This window comes from Myotis davidii, unplaced genomic scaffold (genome assembly GCF_000327345.1).
Source record: "Myotis davidii unplaced genomic scaffold, ASM32734v1 scaffold81, whole genome shotgun sequence".
Taxonomy (NCBI): Eukaryota; Metazoa; Chordata; class Mammalia; order Chiroptera; family Vespertilionidae; genus Myotis; species Myotis davidii.
The window spans coordinates 104802-128110 of NW_006291554.1; the positions used below are offsets into that span (position 1 = coordinate 104802).

Sequence of the window (23309 nt, forward strand, 5' to 3'; positions counted from 1 at the left end):
GGAAGGGATGGGCTAGGGAAGGGGTGAGTGAGGGAAGGGGTGAGCTAGGGAAGAGGTGAGCTAGGGAAGGGGTGAGCTAGGGAAGGGATGAGCTAGGGAAGGGATGGGTTCGTCAAGGTTCTTACCAGTCACAGAGGGGCCCAAAGATGAGAGCGCCGATGAGGAGGCCGGCCATGTACACTGACTGCGAGGTCTCCTTCAGGTGCTTCTGATCACAAACCAAGTTGAACTGAGGCAGACACAGGCAGATATGAGGCCGGGGCAGCTGGGGACAAGTCCTTTATCATCTAGGCCGCCCACTACGGACGGCTCACGGCAGGTGCCCTCGGTTCCCAAACTGTGTGTCAGGGTACCCCCGGGAACATGAGTGTGGCATGGTATGTAAACTAGTGAAGACAGTACAGCAATACGTGACATCTGTCTGATATCACATAAACGACTAGCTCAGGACGGTTGTTTCAACACGAGACCACGCTCCTTTCCTCTCAGTGGCTCATACCTACGGGAAGTTGTGTTTTTGGCCATTGCTATGAGGAAAAGCAAGCACCGTGAGAAAATCTATGTGGATCCGCAAATGAGGGTGGCGGCGTTCAAGGATTGAGAAGGTGTGCCATTTCCAATAGGCCAGTGATGGTGAACCTATGACACGCGTGTCAGAGGTGACATGCGAACTCATTTTTTTTTGGTTGATTTTTCTTGTTCAATGGCATTTAAATAGATAAAATAAATATCAAAAATATAAGTCTTTGTTTTACTATGGTTGCAAATATCAAAAAATTTTTATGTGTGACACGGCACCAGAGTTAAGTTAGGGTTTTTCAAAATGCTGACACGCCGAGCTCAAAAGGTTCGCCATCACTGGAATAGGCCCAAACATCCTATTAGTAAGTAATTGTGTTTCTTTAAGAATGAAATAAAAACGTGTCCTTTTAATCTGTGTCTTAATTTTTAAGAACAGTTATTAAATTGTTAGAACATAAATGCTTGAGTTGTTTGCAGGGTTATGTATTTCTTGGTATCTAGAGATGCCAAGAAAAATTACCAACACGCTAAGGATGCAGAGTTTGGGGACCTCTGACAGAAGCATTAATTGGTGCTTCCTGACAAAGCGGGCCTCTTCCTCACAGCCAGGTAACCCGTGACCCACCGGGCTACCCAAGTCCTCTCATCCAGAAGCAAAACGCGCCCCCCCCCAAAGCTGTCCTCATTCACAGGCAGTCAGAATACTAAGGGGTGAGGGGGTGAGGTTAGGATGGAGGGGAGCCCGTCCACGCACACATGGTGGGGGAGGAGGTGGAGGCAGCGCACCCGGAGACACACAGAGAGAACCCGACAGACAGACAGACTGGAACCCCCAGGAATAACATGCATGTCCATGTAACTCTGAACACATGTCTATTGCATGTGCCCACCCAGGGAATCCATGTGATCACCCCTCACCCCACTGATGTGTGGGCCCCTCGGGGAGTTCTGTGCCCCTTGCACACAGCTTGACTCCACTTCACCCTCCTGGTACCTGGGGCCCAGCTCACACAGCGGCTCTTCCGGAAGCTCCCATTCCCTCATTCAGAGGAAGCAACTTCTAGCCTCCGGCCCAGCGCTCTTTCTCTCTGAGTGAGGAGCCAGGTCTTCCCCTGAGCATCAGGGGCAGGGTGCCTCCCCCTGACTGTTCCCCATGGTGCATACTCGGGGGTCTTTGGTTGAATAAAACTCCAAGCACAGTCCTGCACAGGCTGCGAACAAGGGCGAGTGGTGGCTTCCAGCCACCTGGATGTTTGCCTGGGCGTTTAGGATGGCGCTGTTTGGCCGCCCGGCAGAGTTCATGGGCACGTGGACAGGCAGGCACGCCCCCAGCATCTGAGGCGGTGAAGGCGGAACCTGGGATGGGTGATGCTGGGGAGACGGGAGGGGAGGCCAGTGAGGGGCGGACGGGGCTAGCTGGACACGATCCAGAGATGGGGAGCGCCTGGGCTGTCTCCCTCTGGGCGGGGTGAGGGGGGCCAACGAAGACCGAAACACACCCTCGGGCGCCAGGGCTCTGGGCAGGTGTAGGGTCACATATTAAAGGGAAGTTTGGGTAAAACACTCGCCTCTGAGAGCTTCTAAGAAAGAAATCTTTTACCCATTGGGGGAAATAAATGTTGAATCTCTGGATTCCAGATTGTGTCCTCCACCTGGAGGTGAGACTGCGTTGATCCTCTCAAGCGTGCCAACCCCTTTGCCCCCGGTCCCGCTCCTGCAGGGCACTGGACAGCAGGAGCCGCGTGGGTCCCAGCTCCATGGCCAGTCCATGATGCCACCCTGGCAAAGTCCCACCCCCACTCTGAGACCCACCCCGCCATCTAGGAAAAAACGGCGTGGGCCAGGATGCTTGCCGAGGGGTTCTCTTAATCGGAGGCAGATGGAGTGGGGATCTTTCTGTTCTCTGCCTGGGTCCCTCCGGGAGAATGAACTGAGCAAGAACAATGACCTGTACTCAACAGGACAAGTCCTAGAGTCACGGGGGTCCTCCAGCATCCCAGGGATCGGCAGGAGGAGACCGGGAGGGAGAAGCTAACAGGTAGGAAGCCAAGGCAAGTGAGCAGAAAGGCAGATGAGCGGACAGTGAAAGAGATTAGCATTGGGAAAACACAGGAAGATGGGCACGCAGGTGTACACACAGGCGCGGACTGAGGACACGGGAGGGAAAGGGAGAAAGACAGAAAAGCAGGAGGGAACAGGAAGAAAGGCAGGCGATTGGGCAGACAGGCAGGACAGACAAAAGAACAGGCAAACATGGACAGACGGATGGGCAGAGAGACCAGACAGAGGAAACGGATGGAGAGGTAGACGGGCCTTGAGGCAAAGGACAGAGAGAAAAACAAGGGGATTGGCCAAAAGACCAACAGGCATATCAATGGTTAACCAGTCAGGCATAGGGGCAAGACAAAGGCAGCAACAGCCAGTGACTGAGGGCAAGGCTACAGCAGAGGAAGTGACAGACCCCAAACAAGTGGCCAGCCAGCCCCACAGGCAGCCTACCTCATTCTTTAGGGACAGGGGCCTGTCTTCGGGATACTCCCAGCCCGCCTCGCAAGGCTGTGTCTCGTTGAAGCGGTGGCTGAGGATGTCCTCCAGGCTGGCACCGTGGGGGGGCGGCCGGAACATGCGGCAGGGCTCGGGACTGCCCGCAGCATCCAGGGGCACGCTCAGGGTCAGCTGCTCCGCAGCACTCAGGTTCAAGGTGAGGTTCTTGACCCAGGCCACTGAGCAGTGGTGGGGCTCCTCCAGGGCCATGAAGACCTGGCCAAACATATAGAAGGCAGACAGGAAGTTGGGGACACTCAGCAGCAGCAGCAGCTGCACCTGAAAGCGACCAAAGTTGCCTGTTTCAGCCAAGACCTCGGAAAACTGAGCCATGTCGATTGGCCACCACGTCCTCAGCCTGAGGCCGGCAGAGAGCTGTGCACCTTGGCCCAGGGTTCCCTGCTCCTCTTGGCTGTGATAACGGCGGCATTAATGTTTAACCCAGCCGCACTCAGCTGCACCTTCACACCTCAGCTCCCTGTCAAGGATGGAGGATGATAAAAAAAATAGTCTACTCGGGCTTGCAGAATCAGACGATGTTTTATTAGACACTGGAAACCTCCCAGGCCCAGCGCGCGTGACAGAGCTTTACCCAAACATTATATAGTATACAGCGCCCCCCACCCACCGTCAACAGCCACATCCTAAACAACCCATACCCAGTTCAAGCCCTTCATCACAATAGAATCCACATTCTGAGAGTAGTTGCGATACCCGAAGGGACACAGAAGTCCCTCTAGCAACCAGCCCACGCTAGCAGAGCAGGGTAAGTCAGGAGAGCTGCAAGGACCCAGCCTGCAGATTTATCACATCTGTCCATGGACCAACCTAGCCTCTTGACTCATGATCACCTCATCTTTCTCCTGTGGGTCCTGGTCCTGGTGGTGTGTAACGCCAGTCAATCCCAAGGCAGCATGGAGGTCAGGAGACCCATCAAGGGCATAAAAGCTTTTCATCTTCAGCAATGAAGACAATTCAAGAATACAAAGCAATTACGGAGGAGCCAAGAGCTACATTTTGATCTCTAATCAAGGAATCAATCATAAACACAAGCCAAGATGAAAAACAAATGCAGCTGCCCAGAGTAGCCCCCGCGACCCTAGGCAAGCTCAGTGACAACCAAAGAGCACAGGGCCAACTCTCTCTATCACAGGTCCCAGCTGTGAGACAACAAAGGCAGAACTTCAAAGAGGACTCTCCCAAAGATAAAGGCTCCCATCCTCCCATATTTTACCCCTGGGGGGAAGTCTTACCAGATGAAAGACCCAGGTCTTGGGAGGAGTCTAGTTCAGTCATGGGCCCGATCCCCAGTAGGGGGCGTGCTGGAGGCAGCCCATCAATGATTCTTATCATTGATGTTTCTTTCCCCCTCCCTTCCTCTCTGAAATCAATAAAAAATATATGTATTTTAAAAATCGCTCATTATTGAGGTTTCTAAATAGCAAATAAGCAAATGAAAAGATGTTCAAGATTGTCATTAGGGAGTTGCAAATTAAAAAGTGATACCATTACACACACATATGAGTACAAATCGATATTCACAGGTGAGAATATAAAATGGTATAGCCACTTGGGAAGACAGCTGGTGACTTCTCATAAAACTAGACATACTCTTTCTTATTATACAGTCCACAACTGGGTTCCTTGATATTTACCCAAAAGAGTTGAAAATTTATATCCACACAAAATGAATGTTCATTGCGGTTTTACCCATAACTGCCCAGACTTAGAAGCAACCAGTAGGTGAATGGATTAATAAACTGTGATACATCCAGACAGGGAACATTATTTAGTGCTAAAAAGAAAAGGGCTAACAAGCCATGAAAAGACATGGAGAAACCTTAAATGCATATGACGAGGTGAAGGAAGTCATTCAGAAAAGGCTAAATACTGTATGATCTTAACTGTATTACATTCTGGAAAAGGCAAAAGTATGGAAATAGTAAAAAGATCACCAGTTGCCGGGAACTAAAGGGGAGGAATGAACAGGCAGAATACAGAGGATTTCAGGGCAGTGACACTATTCTGTACGATACTGTAACGATGACACATGTCATTATATATTTGTCCAAACCCATTGAATGCACAACAGAAAGAGTGAATCTGGACTTTGAGTGATAGTAACTGATCAATGTAGGTTCACTGACTGCAACAAATGTACTACTCTGGTGCAGGATGTTGATAGCAGGGAAGTTTGTCACGTATGGATTCAGGGAGTAGATGGAAACTCTATACTTTCTGTTCCATTTTGCTATAAAACTAAAACTTCTCTATAAAATAAAGGGGTAGATGAGGTGGCCCAAAGAAAGGACCTGTAAACTGCTGCACTGAGCATCACCACTCTCTCTCGACAAGATCTGACCGTGTTAGAGAGAATGGCCAAGTGGAGGGGTGCTGCTCCGGCCTGCCCGTCCCCAAGACACCAGGGTCACTTTTGAATAACCAGCACCCCCTCTCTGGTCCCCACAATAGTCAGAGTCCACTTTTATGACCTGCTTATCTTAAAAGCAAACTCAATCAGATCTGATACTGCCAATACCAGAACTGGAGCTCTGGATGACCAAGACCCACAAGCAGTCCTATCACTGGTCAAAGGCCACCTTCCTGGAAGGGATTACGCTCAGGGAGATTACTTCTCCAGGAGGTGGAGGAACAGAGGGGCCTAGAATCTTCTATGAAACCCCACCATTGCAATCTCAAAGCCAAACGGAGACCAGTTCAGCCCTGCTCTGAACTTCCCAAAAGGAACTCTCACGAGCTTGAATCAAGCATTTCCCCTGCCCACACCCACAAGTAGGATCAAGTCAGAAAAGATCAATGTACGGCGTTCTCTATCCCATTCTGCCAGACTCCTCTGGGTGGGTCCTCTCTCCTTCCCCTTTGGGATCCCAGCTTTCCCATGTGAACAAGGATTCTGTAGGTCATATACATTGTTTAAAGTTTATGTGCACTTTCGCTTTTCTGCATTTTTAAGAAACATTATAGTAGAGACTCTGACCCACTCCCCATTCCTCCCCACTCACCGCCACTCCAGTAAAGATTCCTTACACCACCACAGACAATTTACTCTTTATTGATTAAAAATGAAGGAAACATGCAGCAAAATACAAAGTCAAAAAAGGGGTGGGGGTGAGTCAAATATTTTACATCTTCCATAATCTAGCACACGTCGTAAGGAGGAACCTCCGTTTATTGATACACTATTATTCTATCCTCCAGATTATTAAATAGTATCAGCTGGCTCTAGGATTTGGTTCAAAACGTAAGCAAAAAACCAAACAAACCCAATAGTCATTTAGAAACACCATACATTTCACAAACAGCATTGGCACAGGTTACCTTGTGCTAAAGTCAGTCCCTACCACAGCGAGTCCTGGGGACCTTGGGAAAAGGGTGTACCCTGAACCGCCCACCACTCCTGGAAAGGAGCGAGGTCTCTCACTAGGTCACGTGCTGTCCCACCTGGAAGTTTCTGTTCACTTATTTTCTCAGCATCACTGCGCGAGGCAGCAAAGGGAGTCCCCCATACCGCATGCACGAGAACGAACGCCGTCCTGCAGCCTGGTGACTCCTCATACCCAGCAGGCAAACAATGAACTGGGAGCAAAGAGAAAGCCCCAGCCACTTCCACTGCCGTGCTTGTCCCACTGCCGTCCAAAGGCAATGGCTGGCTGGAGACACTGACCAGGACAGGCTGCCGCTTCCCCCCGGCCTGGGCTTTCACCGCCTACAAACAGAAAGCCACAACAGTGATGCCACACCCTTTGGACTCATAAACAAGTAGATGACGATGGGCTTATTGGACACCAAAACACAGACTCTAGGTAAGCTACTAGTCTTGCGCCAAAGAGGACACTATCTCTTTCTCAAACTTATTCCTACCTCCCTGTCTTTATTCCCTCTACCTGCCTCTAAAAAAAATAAATACATTTTTTTTAAAAAAGAAAGAAAAAGGTAAATATTTTCCCAGCAAGCTGATCAACCTTCTTTCCTCTCTCTAGGCTCCGCAGGCTCTCCGCCATTAACAATCCTGCTTGGACCATGGACTTCGGTGTCTGATCCGTAATCTACTTTCTTCCCAACCTCCATCTCAAACCCATCCTCTCTCCTACTCCCCAACATCCACCCCTTTCCCAACATGCCTGTGCATCCAGGGTAGGCTAAGAAAGCCCGTGACTAAAACTACGAGCTCCGGATGAAACAAGAACTGTGACAAGTCACCTGTAGGGAGAGCCTTGAGACACTCCGAGAAAACCAGGTAAAGCAACCTTGCTATTCACAGACCAACAATGCTGGACGTGCTGGAGCCACTCCCTAAGAGGCAGCTCAGCTCTCCCCGCTTCCTGGGGCCAGAGCCCCTGTGTGTGTGGTGTAAGGCCAGGCTGAGGATCCCTTACATATACAAAACGCGTTAGGGCTCTTTGCAATTAGACAAAGGCTGACTGTGAAACAGTAGGAAAAAAAAAATCAACCCCATTGATTATTCACAAATTGCATTATGAGTGCACTTTTTTAAAACCTAAAGAATAATTTACATTATTTCTGTAGAAAATCAAACGAATACTGTCTGTCAGAAACCCGAAGTCACGGCACATGTGGTTTCAATCTCTGCCTTGGGCCAGGGTCCGTGCACTGCAGGGCGGACCCCCTCCGAAGGTCAGTGCAGGCGAGGGGCGGAGCAGGCCTCTCCAGCGCAGTGGCGTCCGTTATTGCTGCGGAAATCTCAGCCTTGCATTTCCTTGTGACTCGGAGGCCAGGCAAACTGATTTTCAGGGGAGGATTGAGGAGCAGTTTTTGTTCAACTTAATTTTTTAAATTCTGAAAATAAATAACTTCCACAATGATATGAGTTATGATTTTTTTTCTGTCCAAAAACCACTGCTGGGAAAATTCACTTTAACAAGCCGATACTGGGTATTTTCTCTAAAAACAGTTCCAAGTTCCACTTTGAAGGATCCGATGGCGAAGTTGGACTACAGTCAGATGTTTTGCACCAGCTGAAGTTAAGGCTAGCGACCCTTTCTGGAGGGAATAGTGAAGAGGGTGCCTGAGAGCAGCTTCAGCAAAACGCTTAGAAACACCATGAACAAAACTCGAAGACGGTTTAGGCGCCTCCATCTGAGGCTGTGCTTTTTCCTAACAAAGGTTGCTAGAATTCACATCAGATTAAAAAAAAATCCCTAAATTAAACTCTCTGGGCTCCAGCTGGACAATCAACTTTTAATTGCTACTTCCGTGGGGTTAAGGGACATCCCAAGAACCCACATCCTGTCAGGTGTGGGAGAAGAGGCGGCACGAGGAAGCCCGACACAGCTGCTACTTTCCACCCAGCGCCGTCAATGGAGTAAGGCAAGATGAGCTGAAAGATCTCCTCCTGGGCTGAGGCACGCGGGCCGCTTCGCAGATGGAGGAAGGTAGGAGACATGGAAGGTGACTAACGGAACTCTGTAAGGGGATGCTGGCCACTGGTGATCCAACTTTTCTTTCCCTGTGGGAAACGGGGGGGAGATGGCAGGGCGAACACGAGGAAAGACCTCTAAAACTCCTAGCTGGGAAGTTGGTTGCTGGGTTCTTTGGCAGTAGTGGGTTTGGGCCACAGAAGTAACAGAGATACGCATGTGTGGAATCTTCTGAGGCCTCCTCGTCCAGGGCTGTGATTTAGCTGATGCTGAGCTGGGCAAATCCTATTAGTTTACCATCATCCGGAATATCCGAGCCTTCGACACCAGATGCCTAAGAACCAAACAAAATGAGAAGCTGTGGCTATTTATAAACAAATCACAGGTAGCAATTAAAACTGATATGGGGATTGTGGGAGTGCAGGCAGTAGGGGAGGGGTCCCTGGGATAGAAACAGAAGGCAGATGAAGGGATCTCTTCCAGAAGGGATGGGGCTGGAGTCAAATTAGCTCACAATCTCTCCTGCGCACAGTCAAGGGCCTGGGGTAGGAGGTTTCCTGGGAGGGCAGAGAAAGAGAGGGCCACTCAAAGGGAGACTTCAGCCCAGGACCTTGCGGGGTGGCTAAGTGAACACAATCCACAATATTTTAAAATTCTCATCACCCAGCCCTGGCCAGTGTGGCTCAGTTGGTTGAGCATTATCCTGGGCATTGAAAGGTCGCAGGTTCAATTCCCAGTCAGAGCACATGCCCAGGTTGAGGGCACCATCCCCGGTCAGGGTGTGTGCAGGAGGCAGCTGATGGATGTTTCTCTCTCTCCTCTCTCCCCTTCCTCTCTCTAAAATCAATTAAAACACATTTAAATAAATAAATAACAGTAAAATTCTCATCACCCAGAGAATACGGAAGCTGGTCTGCAGGGGCTACTGGTGTGTAAAAAGGAAGATGGTTAATAAGGAGGAGGAGGCGAATACCAGTTTGAAAGTGACAGATCGATTCGACTGAGGTTCTTCCACAATTTTCTGCAAATTAGCTGCCACTACAATCAAACAGAAACAGTCATGAGCTTAGTCGATCCATTTTCAGCCATATTTTAAGAATTTAAATGGTAGTTTTTAGTCTTCTATGTACAATCAAAATGGAAGCAGAAAGTTTCTTCACTCCCCAAATCTGACTGTGCATTATCTTACTGCCTGCTTTTTCTAGGACTAGCTCTACAGATTTCTGTTTACCTCTTAGCTCCACAAGGGTAGCGCTCATCCTCCAAAATGGATTGGACATGGCCAAGCTTACTTTAACTTGTAATTTTTGTCATCACTTCTACCAGTCTCCCAGCGATCTGGGTGGGCTTTTCACTATCACCAAAGGTCACAAAGCAAACTCAGGAGTGACATTTTCTCTTTTTGTAAGGAACTGTGCCCAATACTTGTTATTTCAGCCAAGCCAGGGACCATTCCAAGAACCACCGATATGCGCTCAGTGGAATCCAAGCCTGGTTTTCTTGGCCCTAAGTACACAGACAGAGACGGGGGGCAGGGCAGAGCAGAGTGGAGTTACCTATGACTAAATCCCTTCCATCCACCAGGCCAGCAGAGATGAGTTCCTGAGAGACGCCCTCCGCTGTATCTGCAAGGACAAAGCAGAGGTGTTCCATTTCTTGTGCTGCACGTCACTGCTAACCCTCCCAGCAGGCGCTGGCACTGCCAGACTTCAGCTACTAAATCTACAGAACCAGGAAGGCAGGGGGAGGTCTTCCTCCCACACACGTAGGTTTAAGCACTGGGATTATCTCAACTGAGGAATTCTCACAGGTCTAGCCGGAGGGCAAAAGCAATACAACCAGACAGCAAATGTGAGCTCAAGGTAAAGATAACTGTCTCAATAATGGTGTCATTTCAGTGGGAGAGCACCTGCCAGGGATGCTGCTGAGGAAACGCCTGGTCCAAGGGCAGCCCTGGCCTGTGCCTCATGAGCTCTGAGACATGATGGCAAACCTGCCACATCCCCAGGGCTAATAAAACAGTGATTTTTTTCTCTCTCTTAATTAAATCTTGGAAAAATAAAATGCAATCTCTTGTTTCTGGGATCACACTCCCAACCTTTTGCTGAAATCTTTTATGATGATGATGATGGGCTTTTCTTCATAGCTAATTATGTTGGGGGCTATCATCTGAGCAACTGTAATGAGAAACTAAAAAGATGAAGACAGAGTATCCCCAGTTACCCTCACCCCAACTGAGTCAGTGATGCTCCCCCGCAAGGGCTGAACCCTGAGCCCCTCCGAGGGGACATGCACACACTTGTGCAGACAACCAGCAATTTGAATTAGTTCTTAAGTATGTGACTCTGCCTGGTTTTTAAAAAGTAGAGCGACTACCCCTCTGTACATCTGCATCTACTCTCTTCCATAGTCAGTTGCTGATATAAGGCAGCAAGAAGATTAAGCATGGCACAAAGGACAGGTATCGGTCTGCCGCTGGCCACTCCCCAAATCTGAACACTGAGTAACGAAGGCAATAAGCCATGTTCCAGGGAGAAGTTCATGGCCAGAAACGCTGCACGACAGGCTCAATGTTAGCCTTGGGAGAGACGAGTCTGGAAGCCTCGTTTTTTTCTTCTTTATTGTCAGGAGGATAACCATGTCCAGTGATAAGAGCAAGAACTTTGCCTCTGACAGATATGGGTTTGAATTCCAGCTACGCCTCTTGCCAGCCAAGTTACTTCACCTGTCTCTTGATTTCATCATCCATACAATGTGGGTAATCTTTATGTAGTGGGTTGTTTTGAGAATTTATGAGATAATGTACATTATCAGAGCACAAGTCTGGCCAACAGTAACAGTAATTAGAACTGTATTAATTACTGTCTGTATTATATAGATGACCACTGAACAACATGAGGGGCAGGTAGGGGCTCTGACCAGCAGTGCAGTGGGAAATTCTGGACTATCCCCACAACTTAACTACTAATAGCCTACTGTTGACTGGAAGCCTTACCAATAACATAAACAGAGAAGTAATACATATTTTGTATGTTACATGTATTATATGGTGCAGTCTAATAATAAAGCAGAGAAAACGTTATTAAGAAAATTACAAGGAAGACAAAACACATTTACAGTATTCATTGAGAAAAATCTGTGTATAAGCACCCACGCAGTTCAAACCCATGCTATTCAAGGGTCACCAGCACTAGATTTTCTAAATGAGGTTAGTAGTAACAAAATGCATTATTTTATTCATATGCCCCCAATCAGGAACATTTTTATCATCCTTTACATAACATAGTTCAAGGACAAAACTTCACAACACCTCTCACTAAACAAAGCAGCAGTTACTTTATCTCCAGTTTTTTTGATGACTTACCTCTCCCAGGAGTAAATTCGAATCGAATATCATTTAGCTCTTTTTTGGAATTCCTATGAAAAACACAGGATGTATAAAATCAATTTCTGAATTTACCCACACAGACTCTGCCAACATATATTAGGAAAGCTGTGCCTCAAGGCTGTCTTGTTCCCAAAGATCATATGATTAGTCCTAATGAGATGAGAAAAAAAAATCAGAAGTAAGTTTTAATGGATGGGTAGGATTTGGGCAGTCCAAGGAGATGGAAAAACAACTGGGCCCATATCGGCAAAGAGTTAACATATGACTCCAGAGATCCTGATACGTGACTGGCAAGGAAAAGCTACACACACCACATAGACTGTACTGAAATTAACCAGGCTCCCTGGAGGTTCTGGTTAAAGGTGGAGAAATTAGAACATAATGTCTAACGGCAGATATGTCTGATCACTTAGAACCCAAATCCATTTTATCTTAACAATGCAGAGGGCTTAGGACTACTGACAAATACTTGAGGAGGTTCCTGTTATTGTGCTTAAAATACAGTTACCCATCTCCAACACAGCCTGCCCCCACCTGATTCAACCCTTGCACCACCTTCTCTGCGCCCTGCATCCAGACTTATATGTCTGCATGTATACTACCTGAAATTTGTTTTTAGCTATTAGTATATAATCCAAATCAACTTCCAACCCAGACTTGATTATTATCAAGTGAGGCATTTCATTTTCTCTTTTCTCCATATTCTTCCTTAGTAGCTAAGAGTGATACATATATATATATATATATATATACACACACACACACACACACACACACACATAATCTATTCTTTCTGAAAGCTAATTAAAAGTAGGTCCAACATTTAGCATCACTAGTGATTTAACTGACATGTCAAGCACCAACACCTTTAAAGACAATAATATGCTCTGATCTGAAACTCTTTCATCATTTAACCTCAAAGTCTTCATCAGCGAGAAGAATCTAGCCCCCTCCTCCATAAACAGGATTGCAACATAGTCCATTAAGAAACCACCCTCTAGAAAGCTTACTGCATCACTTCCAAGTACCTTCTCCACCTTCCTGGAGCACACGTCAAGTAGAAGTTTTGTACTGTCTACTGACCGCTAGAAGGCAGCATAACAAATTTTCAAAAAGAGACAAGTGGCATTCTCTAAGTACAATTAAAATCGGATGAGATTACTCAGACACTATTAATTCAGAACTATGAGATGAAATAGGGTACACTGAGGAGGCTTTTGTAAAGAAAAGATAACCAGATCTGCTTTCCTCACATTTATGGCATAATTTCATTGCTCCTAGTGGTAAAATCAAAACATTCTCCAAACAGCTCTTGCTACCTCTATCTCTAATGATGGTCATATCAAGAGGATGACTAGGAATTCATCTGTGGAAGGAGGAATGAGTCAATACAATTTAGTGAAAGTCTTTTAAAAGTGTTCGTACTGTTTAAGAAGGCCTAAGCCATCTCATGTGATGCTTCTAAAACTAAATTGTTTTCAGCCCTGGCCAGGTAGCTCAGTTGGTTAGAGCAGTGATGGCGAACCTTTTGAGCTTGGCGTGTCAGCATTTTGAAAAACCCCAACTTAACTCTGGTGCCGTGTCACATATAGAAATTTTTTGATATTTGCAACCATAGTAAAACAAATACTTATATTTTTTATATTTATTTTATATATTTAAATGCCATTTAACAAAGAAAAATCAACCAAAAAAATGTTGATTTTTTACAGAGAGGATGGGAGAGGGATAGAGAGTTAGAAACATCGATGAGAGAGAAACATCGATCAGCTGCCTCCTGCACACTCCCCACTGGGCATATGCCCACAACCAAGGTACATGCCCTTGACCGGAATCGAACCTGGGACCCTTTAGTCCATAGGCCGACACTCTATCCACTGAGCTAAACCAGTTAGGGCATAAATAAATTTTAAAGAGCATTTATGAGTAGAGTGAGACTTTATAGCAATACAACATTCACAGCTATTCTGGCAAGAATGCTCTGGAATCCTAATCCGACTTCCTGCAAAGGGAGAGGGTTAAAATGAACAGATTGCCACCATGGCACTTCCTGCAAGCAATCTGTTGCAGCCCCACCAAGAAGCATCAATTAGAGCACTTGCTGTAAAATAGAGAAACAGACAAAACTACACACGTAGAAGTTTTCCCTCCACTTTTAAGGAGAAGGCCTTTATTTGCTCTCTCACAATCAGAAAGCACTCCACTCTTGGGTTAGTTGATCTCAGAATCCATGCTATTTATATGGTCACAATTACAAGACTAACTTTCAGAGAAGCCCACTTAGTGCTATTTCCCTAAAAACTCTTCCTCGGTTAAAGACCATATTCCTATCTAAATGACCTACATTGCAAATGCACAATTAGTGGAGAAACAATGAAGAGTATGTACCAGTTGACTGTCAACATCCAAGGCCTCACGCTGCTCCTACTATTTCAGAGTGAAATAACACACCTGCAAGCAGATGCACCGATGCCAGGAGGACACGCAGCCTATCCGGTTACTCTTGGGCACAGACTATTGGAACAAGGAGTAACTTTCGAAGAGAAAAGAGCGTGTTCAGAGTATTCAGAAGACAAAACAAGACAAAAACATCGACTGACCTTAATCTTAGTACTAGGCTGATGGGGATCTTGGTTTCTTGTGAACCTGCTCCTGGCGACAGAGCCTAAAAAGCATTGAAAGGTAGAGGTCACTGCCAGGACTGCTAAGCATGGAGGTGACCACTGCTCATCTGCAGAGGAACCGTCCACTGGTAGCACGTTTCTCCATCGCCAGGTGAGGCCATCCTGGTCCCGAGGACGTGCCCTGCTGTGGGAGGACATGCACTTTCCCCCGCTGCTTTCATAAGTCTGTGTGGTCCAGAGTATGTGGATTTACAGATGACATTCCCTCATTTTAATAAAGTCTACCCTCATAAAATTGACAAGTATCTTAAAAAGAGGAATACTGGAAAATCATGGATTGTAGACAGTATTAATAAATAACACAAACAAAAGTGAACAAAAAGAGAACAGTCGACAATTTTCCTAGTGTCAAGATAACTGTCAGCTGCATTCTGAAGTTAAACATAATAAGGATTTAATGAAAAGCTGACAACATTAACCCCCAAATTTTGATGTTTGAAATGTTTCCATTGTTAACATTTTTTTTTTTTGCTTAAAAATCTGTGTGATCCTTATAAAACTCTCTTATCTGCATACATTTAAAACTGGGGAAAAAGAATTCAAACTTGTTTCAAAATCTACCACCTAATATAATAAGGTCACCTTATTATATGAGCACATTCCTCTCTGCTTTTTACATCTTCCCAGAGGCTAACCACTAACGCATGCCCCTGCTTTACCTGAGCTGTTTTTGCTGGCTCTGCGGGGGGTGGGAGAGAGACTTGAGTTGGCTGTGCAGGCGTCTGCCCAGCTGGCTGAGGTAGATGAGCAGAAATCTCTTCTGGAACTTGAAGTAAAGTACCCACGGGATCCGTTGTTGGAAACAGCTGTAACAGAATGAATATCTTTGAATAATGTTTCATTCATCGCCATTGAGCAAGGTTGGCTGGACCTCAAAAAACAATGCATTCTTTTGTGTCTGGCTTCTTTCATAGCATAGTTTGTTCAGTGATGCTGCAGCATATATTAGTAATTCACTTTTTTCTTCTTCTTCAATATAGAAGTTCATTGTATCATACTTACTTTTAACCACATCTATTCTGCACCCTTTGCCCAGCAAAACAGCACGTTCAAAATACAAATTTAAGTATGCAATACAAAATTATACAAGCTACCTTTTTCTATGTCTAGGGACTTTCCATTACTTATAAAGAAAGACAATCAGCCAGTAATTCCTTAGTATAGCTGAAATGCTTTTCAAAATGGATATGAAACTTTTTGACTAACATAGACATTATATATGTTATTTTGCATGTTTGAAATATTTCTACATTTTAATTATGTAACTTGGAGAAGAAAAGTTAGTGAAAAGAAATCAAATTTAGAATTAAAAGAAAAAAATTAGAAGGACAAGAAGAGAGGTCAACAGCTCATAATATATAAGCAAAATCAAGGAGATCAGGAAGTAAAATTTTGTGTTCATTTAGTTTCATATAGAGGAAATCAAAAGTTACTCATTGGTTCTGGATTTTGATAGAAAAACAGAACTTTAAGATTAGTTTTCAAAATGTTAATATAATTAGTAACACTTTTCAAAATGAAGCAGGCACATATATGTTTGCCAAAAATAAACACAGAAACAGAGTAATGAGAGGATGTGGAGAAATTGGAAGCTTGTGCATTGCAAAACAGTATGGTGGTTCCTCAAAAACTTAATAATAGAATTATTGTAGGATTCAGCAATTCCCTTCTGGGTACAGACCCGAAAGAATTGAAAGCAGGGACTTCAACAGGTATTTGTGCAGCCATTTTCATAGGAATTTTATTAACAACTAGTAGTCTGGTGCATGAAATCCATGCACTCGGGGGGAGGTGGGGAGGGAGTTCCTCAGCCCAGATTGCGAGAGGGCGCAGGCCAGGCTGAGGGACCCCACCAGTGCCCGACTGGGGCCAGGGAGGGACACAGGAGGTTGGCCAGCTGGGGAGGGCTCCGGGGTGTGTCCGGCCCATCTCGCTCAATCCCGATCAGCCAGACCCCAGCAGCAGGCTAACCTACTGGTTGGAGTGTCTGGCCCCTGGTGGCACATCATAGCGACCCAGTCGACTGTCTGCCCCTGGTGGTCAGTGCACATCATAGCGAGCAGTTGAGCGGCCTTATCATATCATTAGCATATTACACTTTGATTGGTTGAATGGCTGACCGGATGACCGGACACTTAGCATATTAGGCTTTTATTATATAGGATAGTCAAAAGATGGAAGCAATCCAAGTGTCACCAACAGACGAATGGATAAACAAATGTGGTATATACATACAATGGAATATTATTCAGCCTTAAAAAGGAAGGAAATAAATTCTGATACATGTTAATATATGAACACTCAGCACCGGCTGCCTCGGCCCTCGCAGCCCAGCTTCATCCAGAAGGATGTCTGGACGGTCTTCGGGATGGTTGTTCTGCTGTTTGGTCTAATTAGCATGTTAGCTCTTTATTATATAGGATGTGCTTAACATTAAAACCAAACCCAAACAAAAGCCCATATTCTTTAACAATTCAATAATCACAACTACTTACCTCAGAATTTGATAATTCTTTCACTCGGGGAGACTAAAAGAAATACAAAAAAAAGAAGCCTTGTTAACTCAAAACTCGGGTTACTTGGTCAGTTCCAAACTGCACAGAAAGCTGAATCGCAAGTGAACTCCATTTCTCCTGATCCACACGTTAACTCACCGGCAACTCTCGTGAAAGTTTTCAGGAAAAAGAAAACTGTCGTGACTATTGTAATCTTTGTTCAGGTGGCCTGCACTGATGGTATCTGAAGAGCTCACAACTTGAAGTTTATAAACAAACATAACGAGACTGAGTTCTCAGACAGCAGGAAGGTCACATTTCTCAAAGCACAACTTTCTACTAATTATGAACATATTATGTGTGTAATATACCAGACCAAATGTCAACCTTCAAGCTAAAATTTAATAATTCTCAACACAGGGTAATTATGATTATGGGCTTTAATGAAGAAAACCCTAGAGCCAAAATTGAAAAACCAATTATAATCTACCATATGAAAATCTAAGCTAAAGTTATTTAATAAATCAAAACAGTTAGTAGTAATTCTGGATACTACTGGGGAACAAAAAAAAACCACAACTTTATCTCTAAACAAATAACAATTTATGGTAAATTCTACCAAATATGGACTTAGACTACTTAAAACGTCAGTTTGGGTTTGTTTTAAAATTCTCATCACCATTTTATTAAGGAGAATCAAGGTTTAGTTAATAGCTAATGTATCACAGCAAGTATATGGCCAACCTCAAACCTTGTTAAAAAAAACACAAACTTTATTATTTGGAAAAAAATGTCAAACTTACATAAAGAACAATACAAAGAACACCAGTGTACCCTTTACCCAGATTCACCTATTAATAGTATTTATTCCTCATCTGCTTTATTGTTTCAATGCTCACTTTCTCTTTTTAAATATACACATATAATACACATAATATATTATATATATTTATAAATTAATAGATAATAATAGTTATTAATAAATAACTGTTTAACACTGAATAATTATTGTATTTCTTAATAGGGATATTTTCTTACATAACACTACTGAAGTTACCAGCTTCAGTAACTTTAACAATAGTACTTTTATTTATAGTCCATAATCCAACTTTTTTCAACAGACCTCGTTTTATAGCCTGTTTTTCTTCCAGTACAGGATAAACTCTAGGGTCGTGTATTGCAGTTAGCGGTCATGTCTCTTTAGGTTGCTTCTATCTGGCACATAAATATTTTTGAAGAATACCCCCCACACACTTTATTTGAATAGAATGCTCCTGATCTGTGTTTGTCTGATGGTTCCTCTTGATCTAGGCTAATTATATGAACTCACAGCTGGAATTCTACAGTGTTGTGTCCTTCCTAGGGTTTCCTATCTTAGGGAAGCACGTGCTCGTCTGCCACTCATTAGTGATGTTAATCATCTACTCAGGGCAATCTTTGATTTCTCCAGTATGTAGGAACTATTTTGTATTTTGCAACTAAAAGGCACTCTGTGAAGAGACACTTTAAAACCATGTAAATATCTTGCTCATCAAAATATTCTCCTATACTTAGCATCTGTTGATGATCCTTGCCTGATCTAATCTTTATGACTGTTTTATGGTGGCTGTAAAATAATAATTCTCCCTGTACAACACTCCTCAACATTTATCAGTCAGCACTGGGATGGCAGTTCACTACAATGAAAAAAACCATTCCTTCCCCCCATTTATTGTTGTGGACTTAATAAATTATTTATAAATTACTGCTACACTTACTGGTTTTAATAGTTAAATTCTCGCTCACTTGGCCACTGGGAGATCCATGAACCAGGCTCATCTATTATGATGATATTTTTGTTTTAATAAAAAATATTTACTTTCTGACAAAAAAAGGTATTCCAGATTCACCTTGTATATTATCTGTGAAAGCCCTGTAATCAATTTCCCCAAGAAACCTTCGTTCTTAAAAGCAGGCAAAGATATACCACTAGCCACTACTCATCCCACAAAAGGTTCTGACCAGTCAAGGCTGTAATGACCTCAAACATTAATATTTCCTACACACATTGGAGACTCCAATAACATGTACATTAAGCTGCTTAATGTTTGTATTAGCTCACTGATTCTCTTCATTTTTTATAAATTCTTTCCTCAGTTTCATTTAGCAGTTTCTATTGCTAGCCTTCAAGTTCATTAATCTTTTCTTGTACAGTGTCTAATCTGCTGCTATTCCCATCCGATCTATTTTCCATCTCAGATATCACAATAGTCTATAAATTTAACTTTGTGTTTGTTTCCTATTCTTGGGGGTGAGCCCTAAAATCACTTCAGGCATTAAATTTAGGCAACAGTGATAAAACAAATGAAAACAAGATTATTTTCACTGCTTCTAGCAAAAACTAGTAGACACACATCATCATCATCAACAAGGTTATATCAAATAGTTTTAAGAAGAGATGAGATGCACTATTACTCTTCAGATAGGAGGTTAGCAGACCTCAGGGTCAAAGTTTCTATTACTATTAGTCTTTCAAGTTCACTAATCTTTTCTTTGCAATGCATAATTAGCCATTAATCCCACCCGGTGTATGTTCATCTTGGACATTGTAGTTTTCATCTCTAGACTTGGGTCATTTGTATGTGCCCTAAATATTATCATGTTCAAACAAACCTGCCAGTTCACTGCTCCACGTAAAATCAATTGGGCTCCTGATGTTGATAAGTTGTTCAAGAAAATTCTGTCACTAACACTTGGATTTTTTATATTTTAGGTGGGTAGGGTGACCAGAATTATAGAATGCAGTATTATCTCAAAGGATTCAGACAGAAAGATAGAGCTCTGGCTGAAGCATGCAGTTTCACAAAACTTACCCTGAGTTGTGAAATTGCTGCTTTCCCTTCTTCACTTTCTTCATCAAACTCATCATCACTCCACTCCCAGCCTCCATCTTCTGTCTTATGGAGACGGCCACTGGAACCTGGCACTCTCCGAACCTGCTCATTGGAAGGGAGACGTAAGTTATGTTAATGTTGACATTTATTATTTAGAAAAGTCAATCATATTCTCCTCTCCTTATACTACTTCAACCCAGCAGATAATCATTCTCCTGTAAGTATCCTCCAGCCCTCGCCGGCTCAGCTCTGCTCATATCTCCACTCTTTCTTTACTCACAACCACTACTTTCCCTATCCTTCTATGCTCTGAACTCGAACATCATCCAAGTCCTTATGTGAAGTCATAATTTTATTTAAAAATCACAATTATACCTGTACAGTTTTAAGAGCCCTATAGCTGTGTAAATTTTGTTAAGAAAAACAACAATCTCCTATCTTTCATCCTATTTACCATAAGCAACCATTTTCAACTCATGTTAGCTTATTCTTTTGGATTGTATTTTCATCTCTCTATGTAACATGGTTTCATTATTACCTGTTTTCTTATTTTAGGAATTAATCTATTGGACTGCCTACTTTGGAAGTTGAGAATTTAACCCTATTACCACCTCTCTACTCTCTTTTCTCAAGATATATTATTTTGGTTAAATCAATATTCAGTGTTTACATAACCTGATTACATAATTGATATGGCTGAGCCTTACTGTGCATTATCATTACTTTTCTTTCCTGCATAACATTTTTGTTTTCCCTGGAGTTAATATTTGCTTATCTCTATGTACTTGTCAAATTTATCCCCCGATTCTCTCCCAGCTATGTACGTCTCCGCCCAGCACATTCATGCACAGTAGGTATTCTGCATCAGCGTCATCTTCTTCAGGAAGACTCCCACCAGAGCCTCCTCTTCTGCTCCCCCAGGAAGGTCTCACACCAGGTCTAGTACTTCTGATCTCCCTCTACCATCATCCAGAGGACCATGCTTTCTGGATCAGGTGACTTCCCTCTTCTTAGTTTAGGCACCTTCCCCACCATTAGCCTGGCTCACTTACTAAAGCCATGCATTTCTAAAACATATCTTTATTCCATCTCTGCATCTCACTGACAGTCTGCCTGTTAAAAAGTCTGGATCAGAAATTATTTCCTTTGATCATGTTGAGGGTAACTGCTCCACTGTGATCTGGTTGCCAGAAGCGCCCCTGAGGCCGTTCTGACTCCTGACCCTGATTCTGACTCCTGCTCCTGTCTGTGATCACTCCTCCTACTCCGACAAGCGTTTTGCTTCCAGTATCTGAGTGATCATGGCGGTGGCCTCAGTGTTGGCCTATTTTCATTCATTGTGCCGGGTACTTGGGCTCCTTCAATCTGGAAATTCATGACCACTAGTTTTAGAATTTTTCCAGAATTATTTATTCAATAATTTCCTTTCTTCTGTTTTTTTTTTTTTCTTTTTAGTTCTCTTTTTCTGGAATTCATTTTACTCATCTGTTGAATCTTTTTAAATGTTCCTTTTACTGTTCTTGTCTTTTCTCTCTTGTTATCTATTTCTTGGCCTTTAGCTCTGTTTTCTGGGAAACATCCTAAACTTGACTCTACAGCTTTTGTACTGAATTTTTTCATTTCTTCTATAATGTTTTCAATTTCCAAGAGCTTTATGTTGGTGGTGCTGCAATCCTCTAAATGCTTTTTTTCACTAACAGCTTTATTGTGATACTAGAGGCCCAATGCACGAAATTTGTGCAAGAGTAGGCCTTCCTTCCCCCGGCTGCTGGCACCAACTTCCCTCTGGCACCTAGGACCCGGCTTCTCTCCAGCCACCAGCACCTGGGCTTCCCTCACAGCCCCAGCTTCATCTAGAAGGTCGTGTGGAAGGACGCCCGGTTTAATTAGCATATTACACTTTTATTATTATAGATAACTCATATACCATACAGTTAACCCATTTAAGGCATATAATTTAATCATTTTATTCAGCGTCGTGAACCCATCTCCACAATGAAATTTAGATTATTTTCATCACTTCCTCCCCACCCCACCCTCCAAAACCCATACTCATTATCAGTCACTGCCTATTTCTCTGAAATCCCTCCAGTCCTAGGCAACCACTAATTTACTTTGTCTCTATAAATTTGCCTAGTCTGGGCATTTCACATAAGTGGGATCTCACAATATGTGGCCTTCTGTAACTGATTTCTTTCAATTAGCATAATTTTTTAAAGGCTCATGCTTGTTATGGCATGTATCAATACATCATTCTTTCTTATGGCATTAAACAGATACATGACATGTTACATATCCACTCATTAGTAGATGGACATTCAGGTTGTTTACACTTTTTAGTTATTATGAATAATGCTGCTATGAACATTTGTGTACATATATTTCTGTGTACATGTTTTCAACTCTCTTAGACATGCCAAGAAGTAGAACTGTTGAGTCATATGGCAGCTTTGTTTAGCCTTTTGGAGAACTGCCAAACTACTTTCTAAAGGAGCTGCACCATTTTACACTTCCATTAAAGTGTGAGGGTTCCAATTTCTCCACATCTTTATCAATATTTGTTATTGTCTTTTTTATTAGTCCTTCTAGCGGATATGAAGTGGTATCTTCAATACTTTTGTATGGTGTGAGGAAAAGAGTCCGACCTCACAACTCACTCTAGTTTGCAAATAGTGATTTAGACAGTTTAGAATTCATTCATCAACAGCAGATAGCAGAGTAATGTGTAGGCATTCAGTAGATAAATGATATTTACTGAATGAATGTATCAAAGAATGCTAAAGAAAGGCCTGAAAGAAAATGAGTAATACTCAGACTGTTAACAAAGTATTACTTTTTATTGATTTTTTTTTTTTTAGAGAGAGACGGAGAGAAACCAATTGGTTGCCTCCTATATGCACCCTAACCAGGAACCGAACCTGCAACCTGGGCAAGTGCCCTGACCAGGAATCGAACCAGCGACCTTTTGGTTCCTGAGACCACGCTCAACCAACTGAGTCACACCAGCCAGGGCAACAAAGTATTACCTTCAAAATGCAAAAGTAAATCGACTCAAAGCAATTTCCTGGGAAAACCGAGTTAAATACCCACCTTTTTAGCTCTTTCAGTAATGGTTGGTGCTCTCTGCAATAATTTTTCTTGAAGAAATTCTTTATTCTGGAGAGGAAAAATAAGTATTTTTTCTTATAACAAGTTTTTATTGACAAAGAAGTTTTTATTGACACAAATTAAAATGTGACAAATTAACTGTTTTATAAAGAAATTCAAGAAACGCTTCCATTTTTTTATTCTGAAGCTCCCTTTGGATACTGCTAACATGGGTTGATAAGGTGCGACAGAGCTTTAGTGTATTGTTAGGAACCATTATCTATGAAAAGTTTGCTTTATACCATATGTCCTTTGGG

General features: G+C 43.3%; 2 protein-coding genes across 2 annotated transcripts in view; both read right to left on the reverse strand.

Moving 5' to 3' along the window:
- The window catches only part of SLC22A13 (solute carrier family 22 (organic anion/urate transporter), member 13), a 6993-nt gene extending 3563 nt beyond the window's left edge, over positions 1 to 3430 (reverse strand). The window contains exons 1-2 of the mRNA XM_006765068.1: positions 3022 to 3430; positions 126 to 229 (exon numbers count right to left, since the gene is read on the reverse strand). Coding sequence (XP_006765131.1) covers positions 126 to 229; positions 3022 to 3399 — 482 coding nt within the window. The 5' untranslated portion in view covers positions 3400 to 3430. The remainder of the gene's footprint in view (positions 1 to 125; positions 230 to 3021) is intronic.
- A 2693-nt stretch (positions 3431 to 6123) lies between these two features.
- OXSR1 (oxidative stress responsive 1) overlaps positions 6124 to 23309 on the reverse strand; it is a 67282-nt gene continuing 50096 nt past the window's right edge. Inside the window, exons 10-18 of the mRNA XM_006765069.2 lie at positions 22996 to 23061; positions 19885 to 20007; positions 17033 to 17065; positions 15197 to 15343; positions 14454 to 14518; positions 11830 to 11882; positions 10022 to 10090; positions 9439 to 9503; positions 6124 to 8799 (exon numbers count right to left, since the gene is read on the reverse strand). Of these exons, the coding sequence (XP_006765132.1) occupies positions 8725 to 8799; positions 9439 to 9503; positions 10022 to 10090; positions 11830 to 11882; positions 14454 to 14518; positions 15197 to 15343; positions 17033 to 17065; positions 19885 to 20007; positions 22996 to 23061 (696 nt within the window). The 3' untranslated portion in view covers positions 6124 to 8724. The remainder of the gene's footprint in view (positions 8800 to 9438; positions 9504 to 10021; positions 10091 to 11829; positions 11883 to 14453; positions 14519 to 15196; positions 15344 to 17032; positions 17066 to 19884; positions 20008 to 22995; positions 23062 to 23309) is intronic.